The 17,456-nt window shown below is 41.2% G+C and overlaps 1 protein-coding gene across 4 annotated transcripts in view; it reads left to right on the forward strand.

Annotated features, from left to right (window-relative positions):
• Nucleotides 1-266: 266 nt before the first annotated feature.
• The window catches only part of IMPG2 (interphotoreceptor matrix proteoglycan 2), an 85,314-nt gene continuing 68,124 nt past the window's right edge, over nt 267-17,456 (forward strand). For all 4 annotated transcript variants that reach the window (XR_016280240.1, XR_016280241.1, XM_089512383.1 and 1 more), the window contains exons 1-3: nt 267-717; nt 2,609-2,872; nt 16,790-16,956. Coding sequence is in view for 2 of the 4 variants with exons in the window: in XM_089512383.1 (XP_089368509.1) it covers nt 639-717; nt 2,609-2,872; nt 16,790-16,956 (510 nt within the window). In the remaining 2 variants the exon portion in view is untranslated. The remainder of the gene's footprint in view (nt 718-2,608; nt 2,873-16,789; nt 16,957-17,456) is intronic.

A 17,456-nucleotide genomic window follows, 5' to 3' on the forward strand; every position in this document is an offset into this window, starting at 1 on the left:
TGGTATGCTTTTCTCTTACCACTTGAAAGGGTGAGAAACTTGAAAGAATTACCAACAGGCCCCTGCTTCATTAGACCTGGTCACAATGCTAAATCAAATCAATTGTGTTCTTTCATACACTTGTATTATAACATCCAGAACAGCCTGAGAAGACGTTCTCTTAGGGGATGACCATGATGCTAACACATTATTTGCCTGGGCAGCAGGCTTTTTTTTCTTTTAAAGGAAGTCAATGAAAATTGTGCTTAATTAATTGTGAAAGGTACTGTCCTTGTGAAGGCTGCCAGTTAACGACATGACAAGCTCTAGTAAAGCTGGCTTAGCTGGCAGCTTAGAACTAAAAAATTGTCTCCATAGTCCATTGGCTAACATCAAGAAGCCTCTCCTGCAACACATTTTATGATTTCCAAAATGAGAATGGAATCATTCCTTTTAAACAGAAAATAATCTAGACATTTTGGCAGGCTTTTTTTTATTTTGGAAAATTATACTAACCTTTTATCAAAGGCAATTAGATGTGACACCAGATTCTCTCCAAGAAGAAAATCTCTCTGGATGTTTAACACATCCAGGACAGCTGACACTTCTAAAAAGGGACTTGGTTATTTTCCCTTTGCCTTAAAAAAACAGAAAGAATTATGTGTGGCATTTCTTGGAAAATCTATTTAGGAATCTGTTTACTTGTGCTGTTTGAAGGGGATTTTCAAGCATTTGCAGGTAAGAAAATGCTCCATATGTTAATCTTTAGCACTTCTTTTGTTTGTTCCTTTGGATATTTGGTTGTAACTATGTTTGGTTATCTTTAGAGTAGACTCAACGAAATCAAGTTGAAATGTAATAATAGCTATGTTTATTACAATTTATCTCAGTGGGTCTACCCACTGAATCTGGATCGAATAAATTGTGTTTAATTTTTAATTTGAGTGAGAGGAAATATACTTACAGGTACACAGAGTCAGATTCTGCCTTCTCTTTGTGGCTTTCAGAAAGATTTGCCATGCTTGACAAGAGCAATTAGTAAATGGCCATTTTGTATCCTCTAGTGCAGGAACAAATATTAATAGAAAGATGGCTGTCTTGTATAACATACTCTAAGGTTACATCCATTTGTTTTGCCTTGATGTTGCAGACCTAATAGCAGCTTTTATTAAAATAGGTCTTCTCTTCATTACAGTGTTTTCCTGTATAATAGTTCTGATTTTCACCCAGATGGTTGCATTGCCATCTTAAAAATCTTAAGTGAACATAAGAACACTGGGATATGATAGCCCCTGTTACCTATAGTTCCTGTCATTCGCTGGACAATTCAATTGTTTTTCTATTTTTCCCTAGCTAATTTGTGTTAAAATTACTTTTGACAATATAACAACTAGTCACTTGAAGTACACCATATGAATTCAAAAGATCTGGACTAAACCTAAATAATTCAAAATATGCCATAAGAAGTAACACTCAAACTCATCTCTCAAACATGCCTAGCTGACTTTAACTGATCTACTCTTTTATGAAATCAGATTATGTATGTCTTGTTTCAGTGTCTGTGCTTTCTGTCACTGTCAGGTTATTTAAAAAACTGAAAATATTTTTGATAAAGCAAACTATTGGAAGCCTTGTAACATCCTGCGATCACTTTGCAACAGCAATAGTGTCTTCGGATATGCACAATGGCACCCTAACATATACTTCTAGGTTAAAGAAAGACTAGGCAGAACATAGGGGAACCAATCCTGTCACCTATGCAACAAGACAAGATGGAGTAAGACACTGAATTTCTGTTTTCTTGGTCTGTGGAAGCAGAACTCTCATTTTTCTTCTTGGCATTCAGTCAATAAAGCTATGTTTTTAGCTGAGGAAAACTCCTTTGAAATATTAACAGTAAGACTTCTTTAACTTGGTTTGTGCTGAAGATTTAAGAAAATCATTGTGAATAGTGATATATCATAATAATACTAGCAGTGATAAATATTAGGACAAACTGCCGAACATGAAATGTGGGAATCAAAATCTTCTCTGTTAGGTTCCACGTTATCTAAATGGATGATGAAAAAAGCAAAATACCATTAAAAAAGAGTTTTTATAAGATTTGTATTTCTTAGTAAAACTCAGTGTTACATAGAATCATAGAGTTGGAAGAGACTGCAAGAGCCATCCAGTCCAACCCCCTGTCATGCAGGAAATCTCAATCAAAGTATCCCTGACAGATGGCCATCCAGCCTCTGTTTAAAGACCTCTAAGGAAGGAGACTCCACTACACTCTGAAGGAGTTTGTTCCACTGTCAGGAAGTTCCTCCTAATGTTGAGGTGGAATCTCTTTTCCTGTAGCTTGCATCCATTGCTCCGGGTCCTAATCTCTGGAGCAGCAGAAAACAAGTTTGCTCCCTCCTCAATATGACATCCCTTCAAGTATTTAAACAGGGCTATCACATCACCTCTTAACCTTCTCTTCTCCAGGCTAAACATCCCCAGCTCCCTAAGTCGTTCCTCGTAGGGCATGGTTTCCAGGCCCTTCACCATTTTATTCGCCCTCCTTTGGACATGCTCCAGTTACTGTGATAATAAATGTATGGTTATTTAAAAGGATATGTTTGTCATGTCATTTTTTTTTCAGATGTGGCCCAATTACCTGCAGAAGACATAGAGGCAAAGGAAGTTACACTAGATGTTCCACCTGAAGGCTGGCAATCAATTAGAAGCCATCCCCAGTTTCTGGATTCTAGGCATCTTCTTGATTTTAGAGAGTCTGAGAAATTAAGCAGGCGCTTGTTATTTCGAAGGAAGAGATCAATTTTCTTTCCTACTGGAGTTAAAATATGTCCAGATGAATCTATGGAACAGGCGATTGCCAACCATTTGAAATACTTCAAACTCAGAGGTAAGTGAGCAATATAAGACCAGCATTCATGCAAAACTGTAGTTAGAGATGTAGGGACCCAAACAATAGAAACCTGGTGGCCAACCAATTAAACAAATTATTAAAATGGATGTCTGGTGAATAACTTCCTTATCAGGGACCTATTTGATTGTCATTTAGTTGTATTAGTTGTATTGTTCTTTCTTTGTTGGAAGATGTTTTTCTGTGCTATAGCCCTAGATATTCCTGATGAAGTTGCAGGGGTACAGTCTAGGTACAGACAATACAAGTAGTAGCAATAGCCATAGCAAATGTAATAGCAGTGGTTACAGGTGTTGGACCAAGTAAAGGAAAAAGAACTTTCTGATGAAAAAAGTTACAACAAAGTTTCTTTCTGGTTAAAAAGGTTAAAGGTGGCCTTATTTACCTAAAAGTTAAGAAACATGTGTGGGTGATTTTAGGGACAGATGTTACCCTTGGATATTTTGGGATGAATGGTGTGGTCCCAGGAATGTGATGCAATGGGAAATATGAAACCTTGTCTAAAATTGAGTGAGACCATCATGGCTTACTCAGATAACTGAGCATTATGAATGGAGCTGAGGATGAAATACCCCTACATCCTTATTTTGCCCAGACTTTGAGGGTGTACATTTTTAAAAGATGTCCTTGGAGGCAAAGAAAGTAATGCCACTCATTCTCTATTTGTTCATCCCAATTATGGCACAATGTATAGATCTGTACAGGCAGGAAGGGGTCTCTGTCCGCTCTCACATTTCAACAGATTATTATGGTTACAGAAGGTCTGATACTATCATCCCCCCTTCACAAATAATAATAATAATAATAATGCTTCTTAATAGCATTTTCCCCCCAAACTTCAGCACCTTCTCATCAGCTCCTTGAGACTTCTGATCTATTTTATACATGTGTGAAGCTCTTTATCTCTGAGATGTATGTGCTCAAAAAAAGAGACCTCTCCTATCTATGAAATAACAATGTTCCCTTAAAATCTGTAAGGGGATTCAATGTAGGCCTACCCATTCAATGCACTGAACCTGGAGACGTGGAGATGATGAATGTGTACGTGTGAGAGAAAGAGACTGCAAGAGCACAGATACAAGCATAAGCTATAAGAGCATTCAGAATGTAAGAGCCAGAGCCTATATGAGCATGTGGGTGGAGGTTTAAGATTAACATCCTTGCTGCTGCTGCTAAAGATTTAAAATAATTTGGAGGTGGGGGTATATTATTATACTATTCCTATAGCTTTTAAAGACCCACTGGAATAGGCTTTTGCAAAAGTGAGCAATAAGTGCATGGCAAGCTTCATATCTACATCAGGGTTTCCCAAGGCATCCCTTTGTAAAATTTGCCTGTCCCTCCTCTGTCAACCAATATGTCATTCCTTCAAACCATGAAGGTTTTAGGAACAGCTCCTCACAGCTATTCCTGAGAAGATAAAAGGTAAATATAGATAGAAATGAAGGGTCTAAGTAACCAGATCCTATCTAGTCTTGGAAGCTAAGCAGGATCAACCCTGGTTTGTACATGAATGAGAGAACACCAATCAATCCTAGATGCTATAGGCTATATTGCAGAGTAAGCAACCAGCAAAAACCTCTCTGTGTATTCCTTGCCTAACAAAGCCCAATGAAATTCATAGGGTCACCATAAGTAGACAAGTGACTTGAAGGCACGTACACACACACACGTGCACCCCTGGAAATATTAGTATAGTGAATGTGACTTCTTTAGATGGCGTCTTTTGTCTGTATGTACATCTATCAGTTACAAATATATAGTGTGAAAGGCTTGATTGCTCTTGTGTGTTACTATGTATGGAACTGGCTCATGTTCTCAATCTCTTTTCCAATTGTCTGTTAATATGAGAAGCTATAAGAAGTAGACTTTCATCGCATTTACTGTTTCCTTTACTAGATGGACCCATGGCCTGCTCTCACAAAGGTGATCAGAACTGACTGCCCTGTGAGGATCATTTCTTTTATGGTGGCACCATGTTAGACATTCTTGTTCTTCTGAACTCTTTCTTGCAGTGGCAGGAGTGACAAGAAGATTTGAGATAGGGCTCAGGTGATTGAAGTCCCAACCCAGACTATCAACCACTTTCAGCTAGAATTAATTTATTTTTAAAAAAGTCAAGTCAGTAGGCCACTCCTTGGAGGCTTTCTGAGCCTTTTGTGAAAACCAGTCCTGTTCCTGCACAGGTGGTCACTATATGAACTGCATAACATTAAGAACTGGTGGCTGAGTTTTCTTGTTTTCCTTTTCCTTCTCCTGAGCATAAGGGACTTATTATTATTATTATTTCATACATTGTTCTGGGTGTCTTATTTAAATATAAAACAAATATCCTCAGTTGCCTCATAAATGGCATGAATTAGTAGATCTTCTGTCATTTTGCCAGCTGAAGAAAAGGACTGGATAGCACACAAAAGGATGCCAGTTTAGATAGGGCATGCTCCCCCACCCAGCCTAGATTTCCCAACATATGCCATACTTCTTTAGGAGTTCCTATTTTGAGACTAAGGTGGCGTTATTTGGAAAATCATTATTATGACGTCTTCCCCTATTGGGATTTGTTTATCTTTTGCCCTGCCTTACTGAAACACACATGGCTGCATGTTTATAATACAGAATCATAATCTGGAATGTATTACTACAAGAAAACGTGTTGAACAGTGTTCCCTACTGAACATTTGTTATTACAGGGAAAGGACTGGATTCTCCAGCATTAACAGTGTGTACCTTTCCACTACTATAAATTATCTTTCCCTGTCACTGGTATTACAAAGCTTAAGGATGGTGACAAAGCTTTCTTTCATTATGTAGATGAATGTATCGACATAAGTGAGATCTGAGCTGAAAGCTAAAATTTGTTCTTCTTAGTCTTGGTGTGATAGTACACCAACCATTCAAGAGCAAGAGAATGCATAGGCCTTTTAGAAAGTTTCCTTTTATTGATTGAAATGCTTCTTTCAGTATTACCCCCCCCCCCCATTAAATTAGCAATTGTACAGCAATAAACATTTTAGGAATGATGCTCCCTGGACTCCTCCTAACTTGAATAACCAGCGCTTGCACATTTGGCTGTGCAGCTTTAAAGAAGGATATTTTGCATGAGTCAATATACTACTACTTGCCATACATGGTTCAGCCCTTAAGAAGTACAAATGGGATTACATCTGGATTAAATCAGAGTACTTCTCATTTACACAAATGACCAAGCAAGCTACCCTACCCCCTAACAGGCATCAAGAGCTTGTCATGTCCTGTCCCTCCAGTTAACCTAGCAAATCCCTTTCTGTCGAATCAGATGTAATAGGCTAAATCACTCTTACTGTTCAAACAGATAAATAGCTCTTGAACAATAAAACCTGTGCCAAATGGGCACTTCCTGAAAACAATAATGCCTGTTATTTAAAAAAAAAAACAGTAGTAGGCACAGACTTATAAGTACTTTAGTCATGTTAGTTCAGGTAAGGTGTATAATAAAAACATTAAATAGAAATAGCAACATTTCTTTCACAGAAATCTGTTCTTACATTACACCCATAAATGTGGTGCTTAAAGATTGTGAAATGGTTCCAGTCCTTGGGAAGACATTATATATCAAAGGTCACTAGCAAATAAATATTGGTAACACTTCCAGGACAACATCCCAAATAGTGCTCTAACTTGCAGTGACCTCACTTGCTGGGGAAAGAATCACATTTTCCTAATAACATATGCTACACAAATTTCAGTATTGAGAAAATGCAGTGTTTGAAACAGAAATTCAGTGATCGCATAGTACAAAGGAGCAACAGTTGCACACATATTTCATAATAAATAATTGTCTGAAAAATCCTTCACAATACACAGAGCACCTCCAGTAGTTGATGTACAGCAGAATCAAAGTCCCCCCCCCCTTGCTGCTCATTTGGCACCAGTTCACAGTCACTTGGCTTCTGTCAAGTTTACATTGTTTTAACTGTTTTGGCCTATACAGTGTCAGCTCTTCAAAATTTAGGTTGTACAAAGGGATTAAATTGCAGTAATTCTGCAACCATCAGTTATTAGACAAAAAATGGTGGCTGAAAACCCCCTTGGACAACTTTAAATTATTACCCAGAAACATTTAACACATTCCAATCAGCAAACATGCACCCTGATCTCATTAGGCAGGGAGAAGTTGTTTAAAAATCACTTTTTTCCCTGTATGCTGAAATATATGTGTGGGGAGGATGTGCATGCCCATTCTGAGCCAGCACTCTGTGTGTCCGAAAGGGTTCCCCAAACTTAAACAAAGACTAAAAAATAAATACACCTGTCATGGTTTGGTCAAGTGTGTGTCATGTGTGTGGGGCTGCTTTAGGATCATTTTTTGAGAGAGCTCCTTATGAGCATAAAAAATCTTTAGAAAGAGCATGTTCCATCACACCCATGAAAACTCATTGGACTTTACCTGGAGATCAACCCAAAGGCAGGATTGCCAGAATTAAAACTTGACATGATTGCCTTTAAATGAAGGGGATTTCTGCCATTCTTACTTGTTATCTGGCAAACGACATCTGCTGAAATTCCCTCTTCCACACAGTCATTAAAGGTACATCAGCCCTCTCCAGTTTTCTATCTCACAACCTTCACTGGATGACATCCTCTGTTCTGAAGGCCCTGACAAGGCACTATAGTTTTTTGTGGATCCAAAGAAGAGACAGCTAATTCGCTGATTCCTAAGAAACACAACAAGGCACAAAAATTGTAGCCACAACTTTTATTGATTACAGCTGCATGTAAGGTTGGCATTGTCCTGGGACCATATCCAGACACCAGCCAACCTGCATGTTGGTCATTGAGTTAATACCCAGGATGACAGCTCTGGGATTCTACATGGGCAGGGACCACTGTGTGGCTTCCTTATAATTTGAGGATGTAGGAAACTCAATACCTACCTGATCTGGACATGTCTCCTACTGACCATAATCCAAAATCCCTTAAGGGAACCACCTCCAGTGCTTTGATGGGCACCCCTAACATGCAAATACCTTCCTGGATCCGGATCCGATGCCTAACTGCTAACAAATTTATCATAATAAAGTACATGTACAGTGATTAATCTCAGGTGAGTGGGTGGGATGATGCTCTAATGTGAAGTGAAACTGGTGCACTGGGGGACTTATATATCCTAGGCCCCACTCACCAGTTAGTGTCTTTAACCCAATGGCTTTAACCCCATTGGCTGCCAGTTCTTCTCTTCCCACAGCCTGCCCAAAGGCATTCTTCTAAGAAGAAAATGCAAACACAGCACCAGGCAGAAAATAGTGCCACCCACTACACAGCACCTCTCCAGGCCATAAACTGGCTTCCCAATAGGTTGGGAAGTGTGCCTTTCAATAATAATAATAATAATAATAATAATGATGTTTATTTATATTTCCCGCCTCTCCCAAGGATCAAGGCAGGATTACATCAATAAAATAATACAATACAAATACAACTGATAAAACACTAATACTGAATTTACCACATTCCTATTAGTTCTCTAAAAACAGTGACAGTCGCCCCTTGGAACTTGTGGGGGATCTGTCCCGGACCCTCCCACAAATTCCAAATCTCACGCATATTCAAGCCCCATAGGCTTGAATGGGGCGTGTGCATGCGGGGTGTGTGCCATGGGCACATGCCCCATTAGGGTTAATGGCGGTAGCCCTTCTGCAGATTTTCAACTCTTTGGATTTCAAGTCTGTGGACTTGGAGGGGCAACTGTGTGTGTGTGTGTGTGTGTGTGTGTGTGTGTGTGTGTGTGTGTGTATAAATCTCTCTGAAACTATTGCCTTTAATTTAGATTCAAAATGTGCCTGTAGCAGAATTGGTTGTACAGTATTTGCAATCTTCATTGGGCTGGAGTTCAGTACCATGCAAAATTACAGACTGACAATGGGATGTTGTTTAAACATCTGCTTCAGGAATTAGTCCCCGTGGGTTAACTAGTGCTTGTAACTCAGAAAATGAGATTTGGAATAATACAATGAATGTGCTCCATTTGGGTAGATTCTTACTTATTATTAGAGGAACATTTTCAACAACATTCTGCAGTTTGAATGTGAGACAAATAGGTTTTTCTCCTCTCTCGCCATATCAATATTGCCAAATAGAAACACAAAGAATTGCAATTACAATATAGTCCATTTTCCTAAGTAATGAAAGCAGAAAATTATAGTCCTGGAGGATTTGCCTGATGCAGCAGAAGGTGTACGGGCTTCCCATAGCTTTATCCTTTCTGCCCGCAAGAAAGGCCTAAGTTCATGTTTGGTTAATGCAATAAGAACCTACAGATGGTGCTGAGCTTTTGCAAGTGGACGCGGTGGGGTGGCTGTCACACTGACTAACTGGAAAGACAGATACCAAATCCCTAAGCTAGCAGGAGCTGATTGAGGCAGTTAGAGAAAAAGAACAGATTGCATTCCAATACAATAGCTTTGTTTAATTCATCAAAAACTAATGTGAAGGAGATGAATTAAGAAGCATCACCATCAACATCATGAGGACTAGGAGCCTGAAACTATCACAGAAAACAACATGAGTCCCTAGCAAGAAAATTATTTCATGTTCATTTACCCTCAGTGAACACTTCCAATTACTTTGAGATTATTGCATAGCGAAGTCCCACCGGGATAAACATGGGATCTAAATAAAACTCTAAGACTGTTTCTGTCACACTGCTCTGTGGCCAGGTGATAGGCAGCCTGTATGTAACCTGGGCTTCTCCAGGCTTCTCCCATAGCTTTTCAAAAATGGGGGTTTCCCTTTTTGAAAAGCTGCGGGAGAAACCTGGATTGCATACGGGCTGCCGACTGCCCGTCCACGGAGCAATGCGATAGGATCCACCTTTGCGTTTTAGATCCCGCATCTATCCAACTGGGACTTCACTGTGTGATAATCTCCTTAAGCCTCTCAGTTGTCAGGCAATTGTTTGTTAGCATTTGCAAATTTTGTACAGGCAGAAAAACCTCTTCAGAAACATAAATGTAAAAACTTTAAGGTGCTGTACACTTGTGCATCTGTTTATGTGTCACTCTATCTCCAAATGCAATCCATTGTTTAAAAGCTGAGCAAAACAGATGATGTTCAGTTTAATAGGCATCGTATCTATGACGGCAGAGAAGTTAAGGTATTCAACAGGAGGCAAATGCTATTAATAAACCCATTGTACTAGCATTCTACATGCTTTGCATAAAGTTAAAGGTAGCAGATGAATCTTTATTTAAAAATACTATAGTTTAAAGTGAAATATATATATATGAGAGAGAGAGAGAGAGAGAGAAACAGGAAGGAAAAGGTAAGTATTGCAAAGTAAAGCCACGACAGAGCTTTTTCCTTCCATAACATTCCTCTCCTTCTCCCCATGTTTCCACACATGGAAGTTGGACTGGCTCATTCCCTAAGACTGCAAGCAAATTAAATTCCTGATTCATTAACATATTTATTGAATTAGATTGGTTTGCCAAAGTTTTATTCCCAAAGTAAAATAATGCCATATATCAAAACCCTGTCTCCCTTTCTTTCTTTGAGAGTACAAAGACTGTCACCTCACCACTACTCTCTAATTTGGAAAATCAGCAATGTTTACTATAGAACTAAATATGAGTAATCTTTGCTTTGGGTTGCACTATCTCAGCTGCTCAGTAACCAGATGAAAAGTGGATCAGTGTTACTATGCTTTGAAGAGCTGTGTAGAAGGGGATAACAGAGGTGCCACATTCTTCTCTCTACAGAAAACTCTGCAGCCCTACATGATATGGCAAGTTCAGCTTACCCAAATTCTTTCCTCTTTGTGTCCTGTTAAAATATAGCTTCTTGTTTCTAGTGTGCCAGGCACCAGCCATTTTGCTGCCTCAAATCAATTGCTAAAGCCCACAGTTTAAAAAGTTTACCTATACTATAACAACACTAGTTCCTTCTTACATCTGTCATCCCCTATGCTAGCACAGAGGAGCTTTTTCTTGAATCCTGCCTTTTGAATTCTACTAAAGACACAACTGTTGAATAAAAAGCCAAAGTGCATCTAAAGCCAGCATGGCAAAAAGGACATATGAATGCTGTGCCTTTTTGTGCTACCTTACTATGTTTGGAAAAGTTCAGTCTACTCTACACACATCTTAAAGATGTGGTGGAACTGGCCCTACCACTGGGCAGTTTGGTGTAGCTGCCTCTGGTTCAAATTCTAGATGTCATGAAAACACATTATCTTTTACTTAAAATTATGATTGCTATATTGTTACTACCATGGAGTCAGACAGTTTAGGAAACGGGGAAACAAAATCAATGAACAGAAAAACACAGAGAGAACTATTATTTTAAATTACATTTAATTTGGCTTATTGAAGCTGATATCAAAAAGGTTTGATTTATCACTACCCTTTCTTAACCAGTTGAAGAAAATTATTTTCTTAAGACAACACCAAGGTCTGCCTTTTAGAGGTCCTGATTCTGAATCTAAAGACTTTCCCTTGGACACATACCTTTTTGTCTACAGCCTCAGAATAAGATGTGTGGCTATTGCAGCTGAGATTCAGTTTGATGGCTGAATGGAAGGCTATTTCATTCCTATCCCCACTTCTTTCCTTTTTATTAAGTAACTAGGAAAATCCTTCCTGTTCCTTTATTTATCCTGGGTCACAGAAAGGTTCTTGTGTGAACATGATGTAACCAACTGCTCTGACTGGCCAGAGAGAAAAGGGTAGAGAGGGAGGGAGAGTAGCTATGCCAGAATCTAAGGCCCCATTCATACTGGCCTAAAAGACATGGAGGGAACTGGGATGATCCGGATGCCCCTCCCCCGAATCGCTCCGTTAGCAAGTGCCCACTACAAATTTGAAATCGAATGCATTTTGACAGAAATCGAATGCATTCTGTCTGCCGGCGAGGTGGCCGCTGTCAATCAAGCGATTGTCATGGTGACGTTTTGCAGGGCATCGGAAAGTGTCCTCCCCCTCCTCCCTTTTTTTAAAGAGCCAGGCACAGGGTTAATTTTTTTATAAACCTGTGGGCATTTGGATCAGATCTGCCCCGTCCCAGGCAAAGGATGGAATTGTCATGCATTTTTTTTATGCTTTTAAAAGCAACATTTGTAGCTTTCCCTTTGCTCCAAAAAATTGTTTAAAAATGTAACACTGATTGTAAGTGAGGTCTTTTGCAACATTGTAGCTTCCCCCTCTGCTGAACTGACCCCTTTCCTCCTGCTTACACTTTGCCATTGCCTTCCACTGAGGCTGAGAGAGAGTGACCTCATGGAATCAATTGGGAATAAATGGGAAATGCAGCGCATTAATAATAATAATAATAATAATAATAATAATAATCCAGGAGCAAGAGGAAATAGCAAGCACACAGACATGTCACCCCCCCCCCCAAAATGCGCATAAATGCTTCTGCTGCATCCATTTCCCTACATCCCCCAGCCTTGGCAATCCTCCTCTTCCTCTTCCTCCTTCCTCCTCCTCCATCACTTTCTCCATCTCCCCCCCCACCCCCAGCCCTATGCAGCCCAGGCTCCCCTTTTGCCACCTGTCACCCTTAGCATCCACCCTTTGGGCTCTTTCCTCCTCTCTCTCCCCTCCGATGAGGGGCAGGAATGCTCTAACCCATGGAATCATGGGGATTTATTGGGAATTTATTGGGAATAAAGGGGAAATGCAGTGCAGGCATTCTGACTGTAGCATCCGCATATAACAGTAATAATAACAATAACAACAACAACAACAATAATAATAATAATAATAATAAATAATCCAGGAGCAAGAGGAAATAAAGCACAAGCAAGCACACAGACATGTCACCCCCCCAAAAATGCGCATAAATGGTCAAAAATGCGCATAAATGGTCAAAAGAGGCTGCTTGAAAAGGGGGGGGGTGTTGCTTTGATTGGGGGTTGGACTGGATGTCCCTTGGGGATCCCTTCCAGCCTTGGGATCATGAGGGAGAAGAGCAATGGGGAGGCTGTGGGAGCGGGAAGTAGACCACCCCCCCTTTTCCCTCTGACACACACACACACACACACACACACACACACACACAGAGAGAGAGGAATCTCTCTCCCTGCTTCAGCTGCTGGAGGTCTGCTGCTGCCTGGCCAGCGACCCTCCTCCTCCTCCTCCCGCCATCCCCTGGCTGCCAGGCTGGCTCTCAGGGGAGCCCCTCTCTGGGTGCCAGGCTCCAGGCTGGAAGCGGCTGCCTCCGTGGGCATACAATGTGCCCTCCTGGGGTTGGCCAAGTCCCCCAGCAAGAGAGGCGGCCTTGAATGGCCCCGGAGGGAGCAGGGGCCAGCAGGAGAGCAGGAGGAGGAGGAAGAGGAGGAGGAGGAGGAGGAGGAGGAGGAGGAGGAGAGCATCCCCTTCCTCCCGGCGCCAGGAGCCCTGCCTGCTCTTGCCCAGCAGCAGCCCTTCTTCTCAGGGCTCTTTCCTCCTCCCCCTCCCCTCCGATGAGGGGAGGAAATGCCTTGCCCTTTGCCCACCCTCTGACCTAAATCCCTCCCTCAATTTGCCTCGATCGTGATCGAGGCAAAGTTCTCATTCCCAGGACCCGGGGTTTTTAAAAAGAAACGGCATTTGCGCCGATTTCAAAAGACCCGCGCTAGGGGCCATTTAACACGGAACGGGTGTGCAAGCTCCTGATTCGCTTGTGTGAGATTCGGGGTGAGTAGGAACTTCACGTGATTGAATCGGTTTCAGAACCGATGTTTTTTGTAATGTGAATGGGCCCTAAGTGTAGAGTTAACAGGAAGGCCTAGTTCCTGCTTATCATAAGACATCCTTCTAATGAGAGGCACAGGAGATTTATTCCCTTCTCCATAATTAGCAGCTGGTGACTTCTATGTCAGTGGGTTGCTGAATCTGCTCCAGGCTTCATTCAGAACATTATCCAAAGTGCAAAAGCTATTCTGTGGATAGATTTGTTGTTGTTGTCATTGTTGTTAACTGCTTTCAAGTCAACTTCAAACCATGGTGACCCCTATGTATGGGAGACTTCCACGTCATCCTATCCTCAGCCGCCCTGCTCAGCTCCTGTAGACTCATGACTGTGGGTTCCCTGACTGAGTTTATTCATCTGGAATGTGGTCTTCCTAATTTCCTATTGCTTCTACTTTCCCAAGCATTATACTCTTTTCTAGTGAGTCTTTTCTTCTCATGATATGGCCAAAATACAACAACCTCAGTTTAGTCATCTTTGGCCTGTTACAGACTGCCAAAATAAAGCTGCTTCGGGTCTCTTTGGAGGTATACTGTTTAAATGATGCATGCATCCTAAGAATCTGGAAGCTGCACCAAAGCTGCACTCCAGTGCTTAGGAATGGAGTGTGGCTTTGGTGCGACCTCCGGACTCTTAGGACCCATGCATCATTTAAATAGCATACCTCCAAAGAGACCCGAAGCAGCTTTATTTTGGCAGTCTGTAACAGGCCTTAGCTTCCAGGGAAAGTTTTGACCTGATCTAGGATCCATCTATTGGTATTTTTAGCAGCCCATGGTATTTTCAGAACTCTTCTCCAGCACCACATCTCAAATGACTTGGGTTTTTCCCCCCCTATCAGCTTTCTTCACTGTCCAGCTTTAACAACCATACATACAAATGATTGGCATGGACAATCCTAACTTTGGTATTTAATGATATCTTTGCACTTCAGGATCTTGTCTAGTTCCTTCATAGCTGCACTTCCAAGTCCTAGTTTTCTAATTTCTTGAGTGCAGTCTCCATTCCGATTAATGATTGAACCCAAGTCTGGAAAATTCTGAACTATTCTGAGCTGTTCATCATTTACTTTAAAATTATGTAGGTTGTCTGTTGTCGTGATTTTTGTTTTCTTGATTTTCAGTTGTAAACCTCCTTTGGCACTTTCTGCCTTTTGCATGCAGTTTAAAAGTGGTATTATTAACTCACTGGCATAGGAGTGACTAGTTGCCACCTTTCTTAGGACACCTCTGTACAGCAGCCATTAGTCTTTGTGCAATTCTCCATCCATTTCAAATGAATGTGTTCAGAGAATACTTCAACAGTTGTGCTAAAATATTTAATGTGGCCTCCTGCAACATGACAACCTCCTAATTGTGTTCACTATTAGCCTTTTCATCACTATCCAACATTTACATATTGTCTGGGGATTAAAGGAGTTGTAGACCAACACTTGCAGAGGCTATCAGATTAGAGGAGGCTGTAGTAATGGAAGTCTGCTCAGATGCTATCCCCATTTTATCTCCATTTGTAATCCTGTTTGGTTAATTGGGCAGAAGCACAGTGTATCTCCATCCTGGGAGTGTGTGTGTGTTCAGGGGCAGGGGGAGCTCAAGTATCCCGAATCAAAGTTCTATATTGAATTGTTTTTTATTGAATTGTATGAAATTGCTGAAGTAATTGTTGATGTATTGTATTGCCTTGTACTGTGACATGTGTCACATAGCTTGCACAGTGTGAACCGCTTTGATCTGGAGGAAAAGCAGTATACAAATAAAAGGTTTATTATTTATTTATTATTTTTATTATATTATGACTATACTGCATATCTGAATTTTCACATGTGTTCTATGAATCAACCATATGGAGTGTTCCTGCCTTCCTCTATTCTCTACAAGTCCCTTGTGACTCCCCAAATTCTATTCTTGAGGGATAATAAATAATAATAAATGTTTTATTTGTATACCGCCCTTCCATAAGATCAGGGCGGTTTACAGCATTTAAAATACACAAAGATTCCATTAAAACCATATCAAAATTACATCAATATACTACAACACATAACAAAAGAAAAATAAAAACAACAACAAATGCCCCCGGGTTAGCCAACCATTGCCAGTGCGGCCTTTGCGGCGGGGGGGCCTATGGGGACTTAATCGGGGAATGCAGTTTGAAACAGGCAGGTCTTTAACTCCCGTTTGAATTGGGCCAGGGAGGTAACTGAGCGGAGCTCTATGGGCAGCGTATTCCAAAGGGCCGGGGCGGCAATGGAAAAAGACCTCCTAGAGGTGGAGGATAACCTAGCCCCGGGGACCCTAAGGAGTTGCTGCCCAGATGTTCTGAGGGTGCGAGGCGGAATGTACGGGGAGAGGCGGTCCTTCAAGTATCCTGGGCCCAAGCCATTTAGGACTTTATAGGTCATTACCAGCACCTTATATTGCGCCCGGAAGCGAATGGGCAGCCAATGGAGGTTTTTTAAAACCGGTGTTATGTGGCTGGCCCTGGACGTGCCAGTGACCAGCCTAGCAGCCATGTTCTGCACCATTTGAAGCTTCCGGGTTTGGTATAAGGGCTGTCCCATGTAGAGTCCATTGCAGAAGTCCAGTCTCGAGGTTACCAGGGCATGTACCACAGTTTCAAGGTCCCTCTGGGCCAGGTATGGGCGCAGCTGGCGAATAAGCCGAAGCTGATGACAGGTGCTCTTGACCGTCGCATTCACCTGAGCAGTCAGGCGAAGGGACGAGTCAAGAAGCACCCCCAGACTGCGCACGGAGTCCTTCACAGAGAGCGTGACCCCGTTCAGGACAGGTGGAACCACCGTCATTCCTGGACCAGGGGAACCTATCACGAGTACCTCCGTTTTCTCTGGATTCAGCTTGAGTCGGTTTTCCCTCATCCAGCCCATTACTGACTCCAGACAGGCCACGAGAGGAGAGACGCCATCCTCAGTCACTGCATCAGTCGAAGACATAGAGAAAATTATTTGGGTGTCATCAGCGTACACAAATTCCCAGAATTCCCTGGATGCAGAGATTCTGAGAGTTCTAGTCCAAAAATCATTTTTCAAAGCTGTTTTTCCCTCTTTGGCCTGCTGAAAATGGGATGCTAAACAAAATGGATACCTGGTTTGATTCAGCAGGACACTGTACAGTGGCAGATAATCATAACAACAACACATTAAAAATATTTATTTTTCTTCTTCCTCAGTGTGTCAGGAGGCAGTATGGGAAGTCTTCAAAACTTTCTGGGATAGACTGCCAGGACATGAAGAATACCAGAAGTGGCTAAATCTATGTGAGGAGGGAACAATGAGTATATTTGAGATGGGCTCCAACTTCAGTCAGTCAGAGGAGCATCAAAGCCTTTTAATGAAGGTAAGGGCAAATAGGTTTTAAAAAAATATCTACTGAACATTTTCAAAGTTTCAGTGGCATCAAATATTGTCTTTCACAAACTTCATGATGTTTGTGGGGCAGGGTGCAGAGAGGACCAGGAAGAGATGTTGAACAAATTGTTTACTGCAGTTGTATGCATGATAGCTCAGAAGTAAGCTCTTGAGTTTAGTAGGACTCAGTGGTAAGTGACTACAGTAATGAAGTCTTAATTGCCAGTGATATTCCTTCATTTTCAGTGGTATTGAGGAAATGTGTTTTCTGCATATTTTTCATAAACACTAGTGTTGCTCAAATTGCTAGGTTATTCAGATGTCACCTACAAATTAATATATAATAGGGGGATTTTAATAGCTCAGATTAATAGCAGCGAGAGGATTCTGTGTAACTTCAAAGAGTTGGGATCTTGCCTTTGTCTAATGGTTCCACAAAACTGGAACTCTAGAGTGCTAAGTACAACTCAGTTTTATCAATTAACAGTA

The sequence above is a fragment of the Sceloporus occidentalis genome, unplaced genomic scaffold (genome assembly GCF_023333645.1).
Source record: "Sceloporus occidentalis isolate IW3139 unplaced genomic scaffold, rSceOcc1.0.p SCAF_2, whole genome shotgun sequence".
Classification (NCBI taxonomy): domain Eukaryota; kingdom Metazoa; phylum Chordata; class Lepidosauria; order Squamata; family Phrynosomatidae; genus Sceloporus; species Sceloporus occidentalis.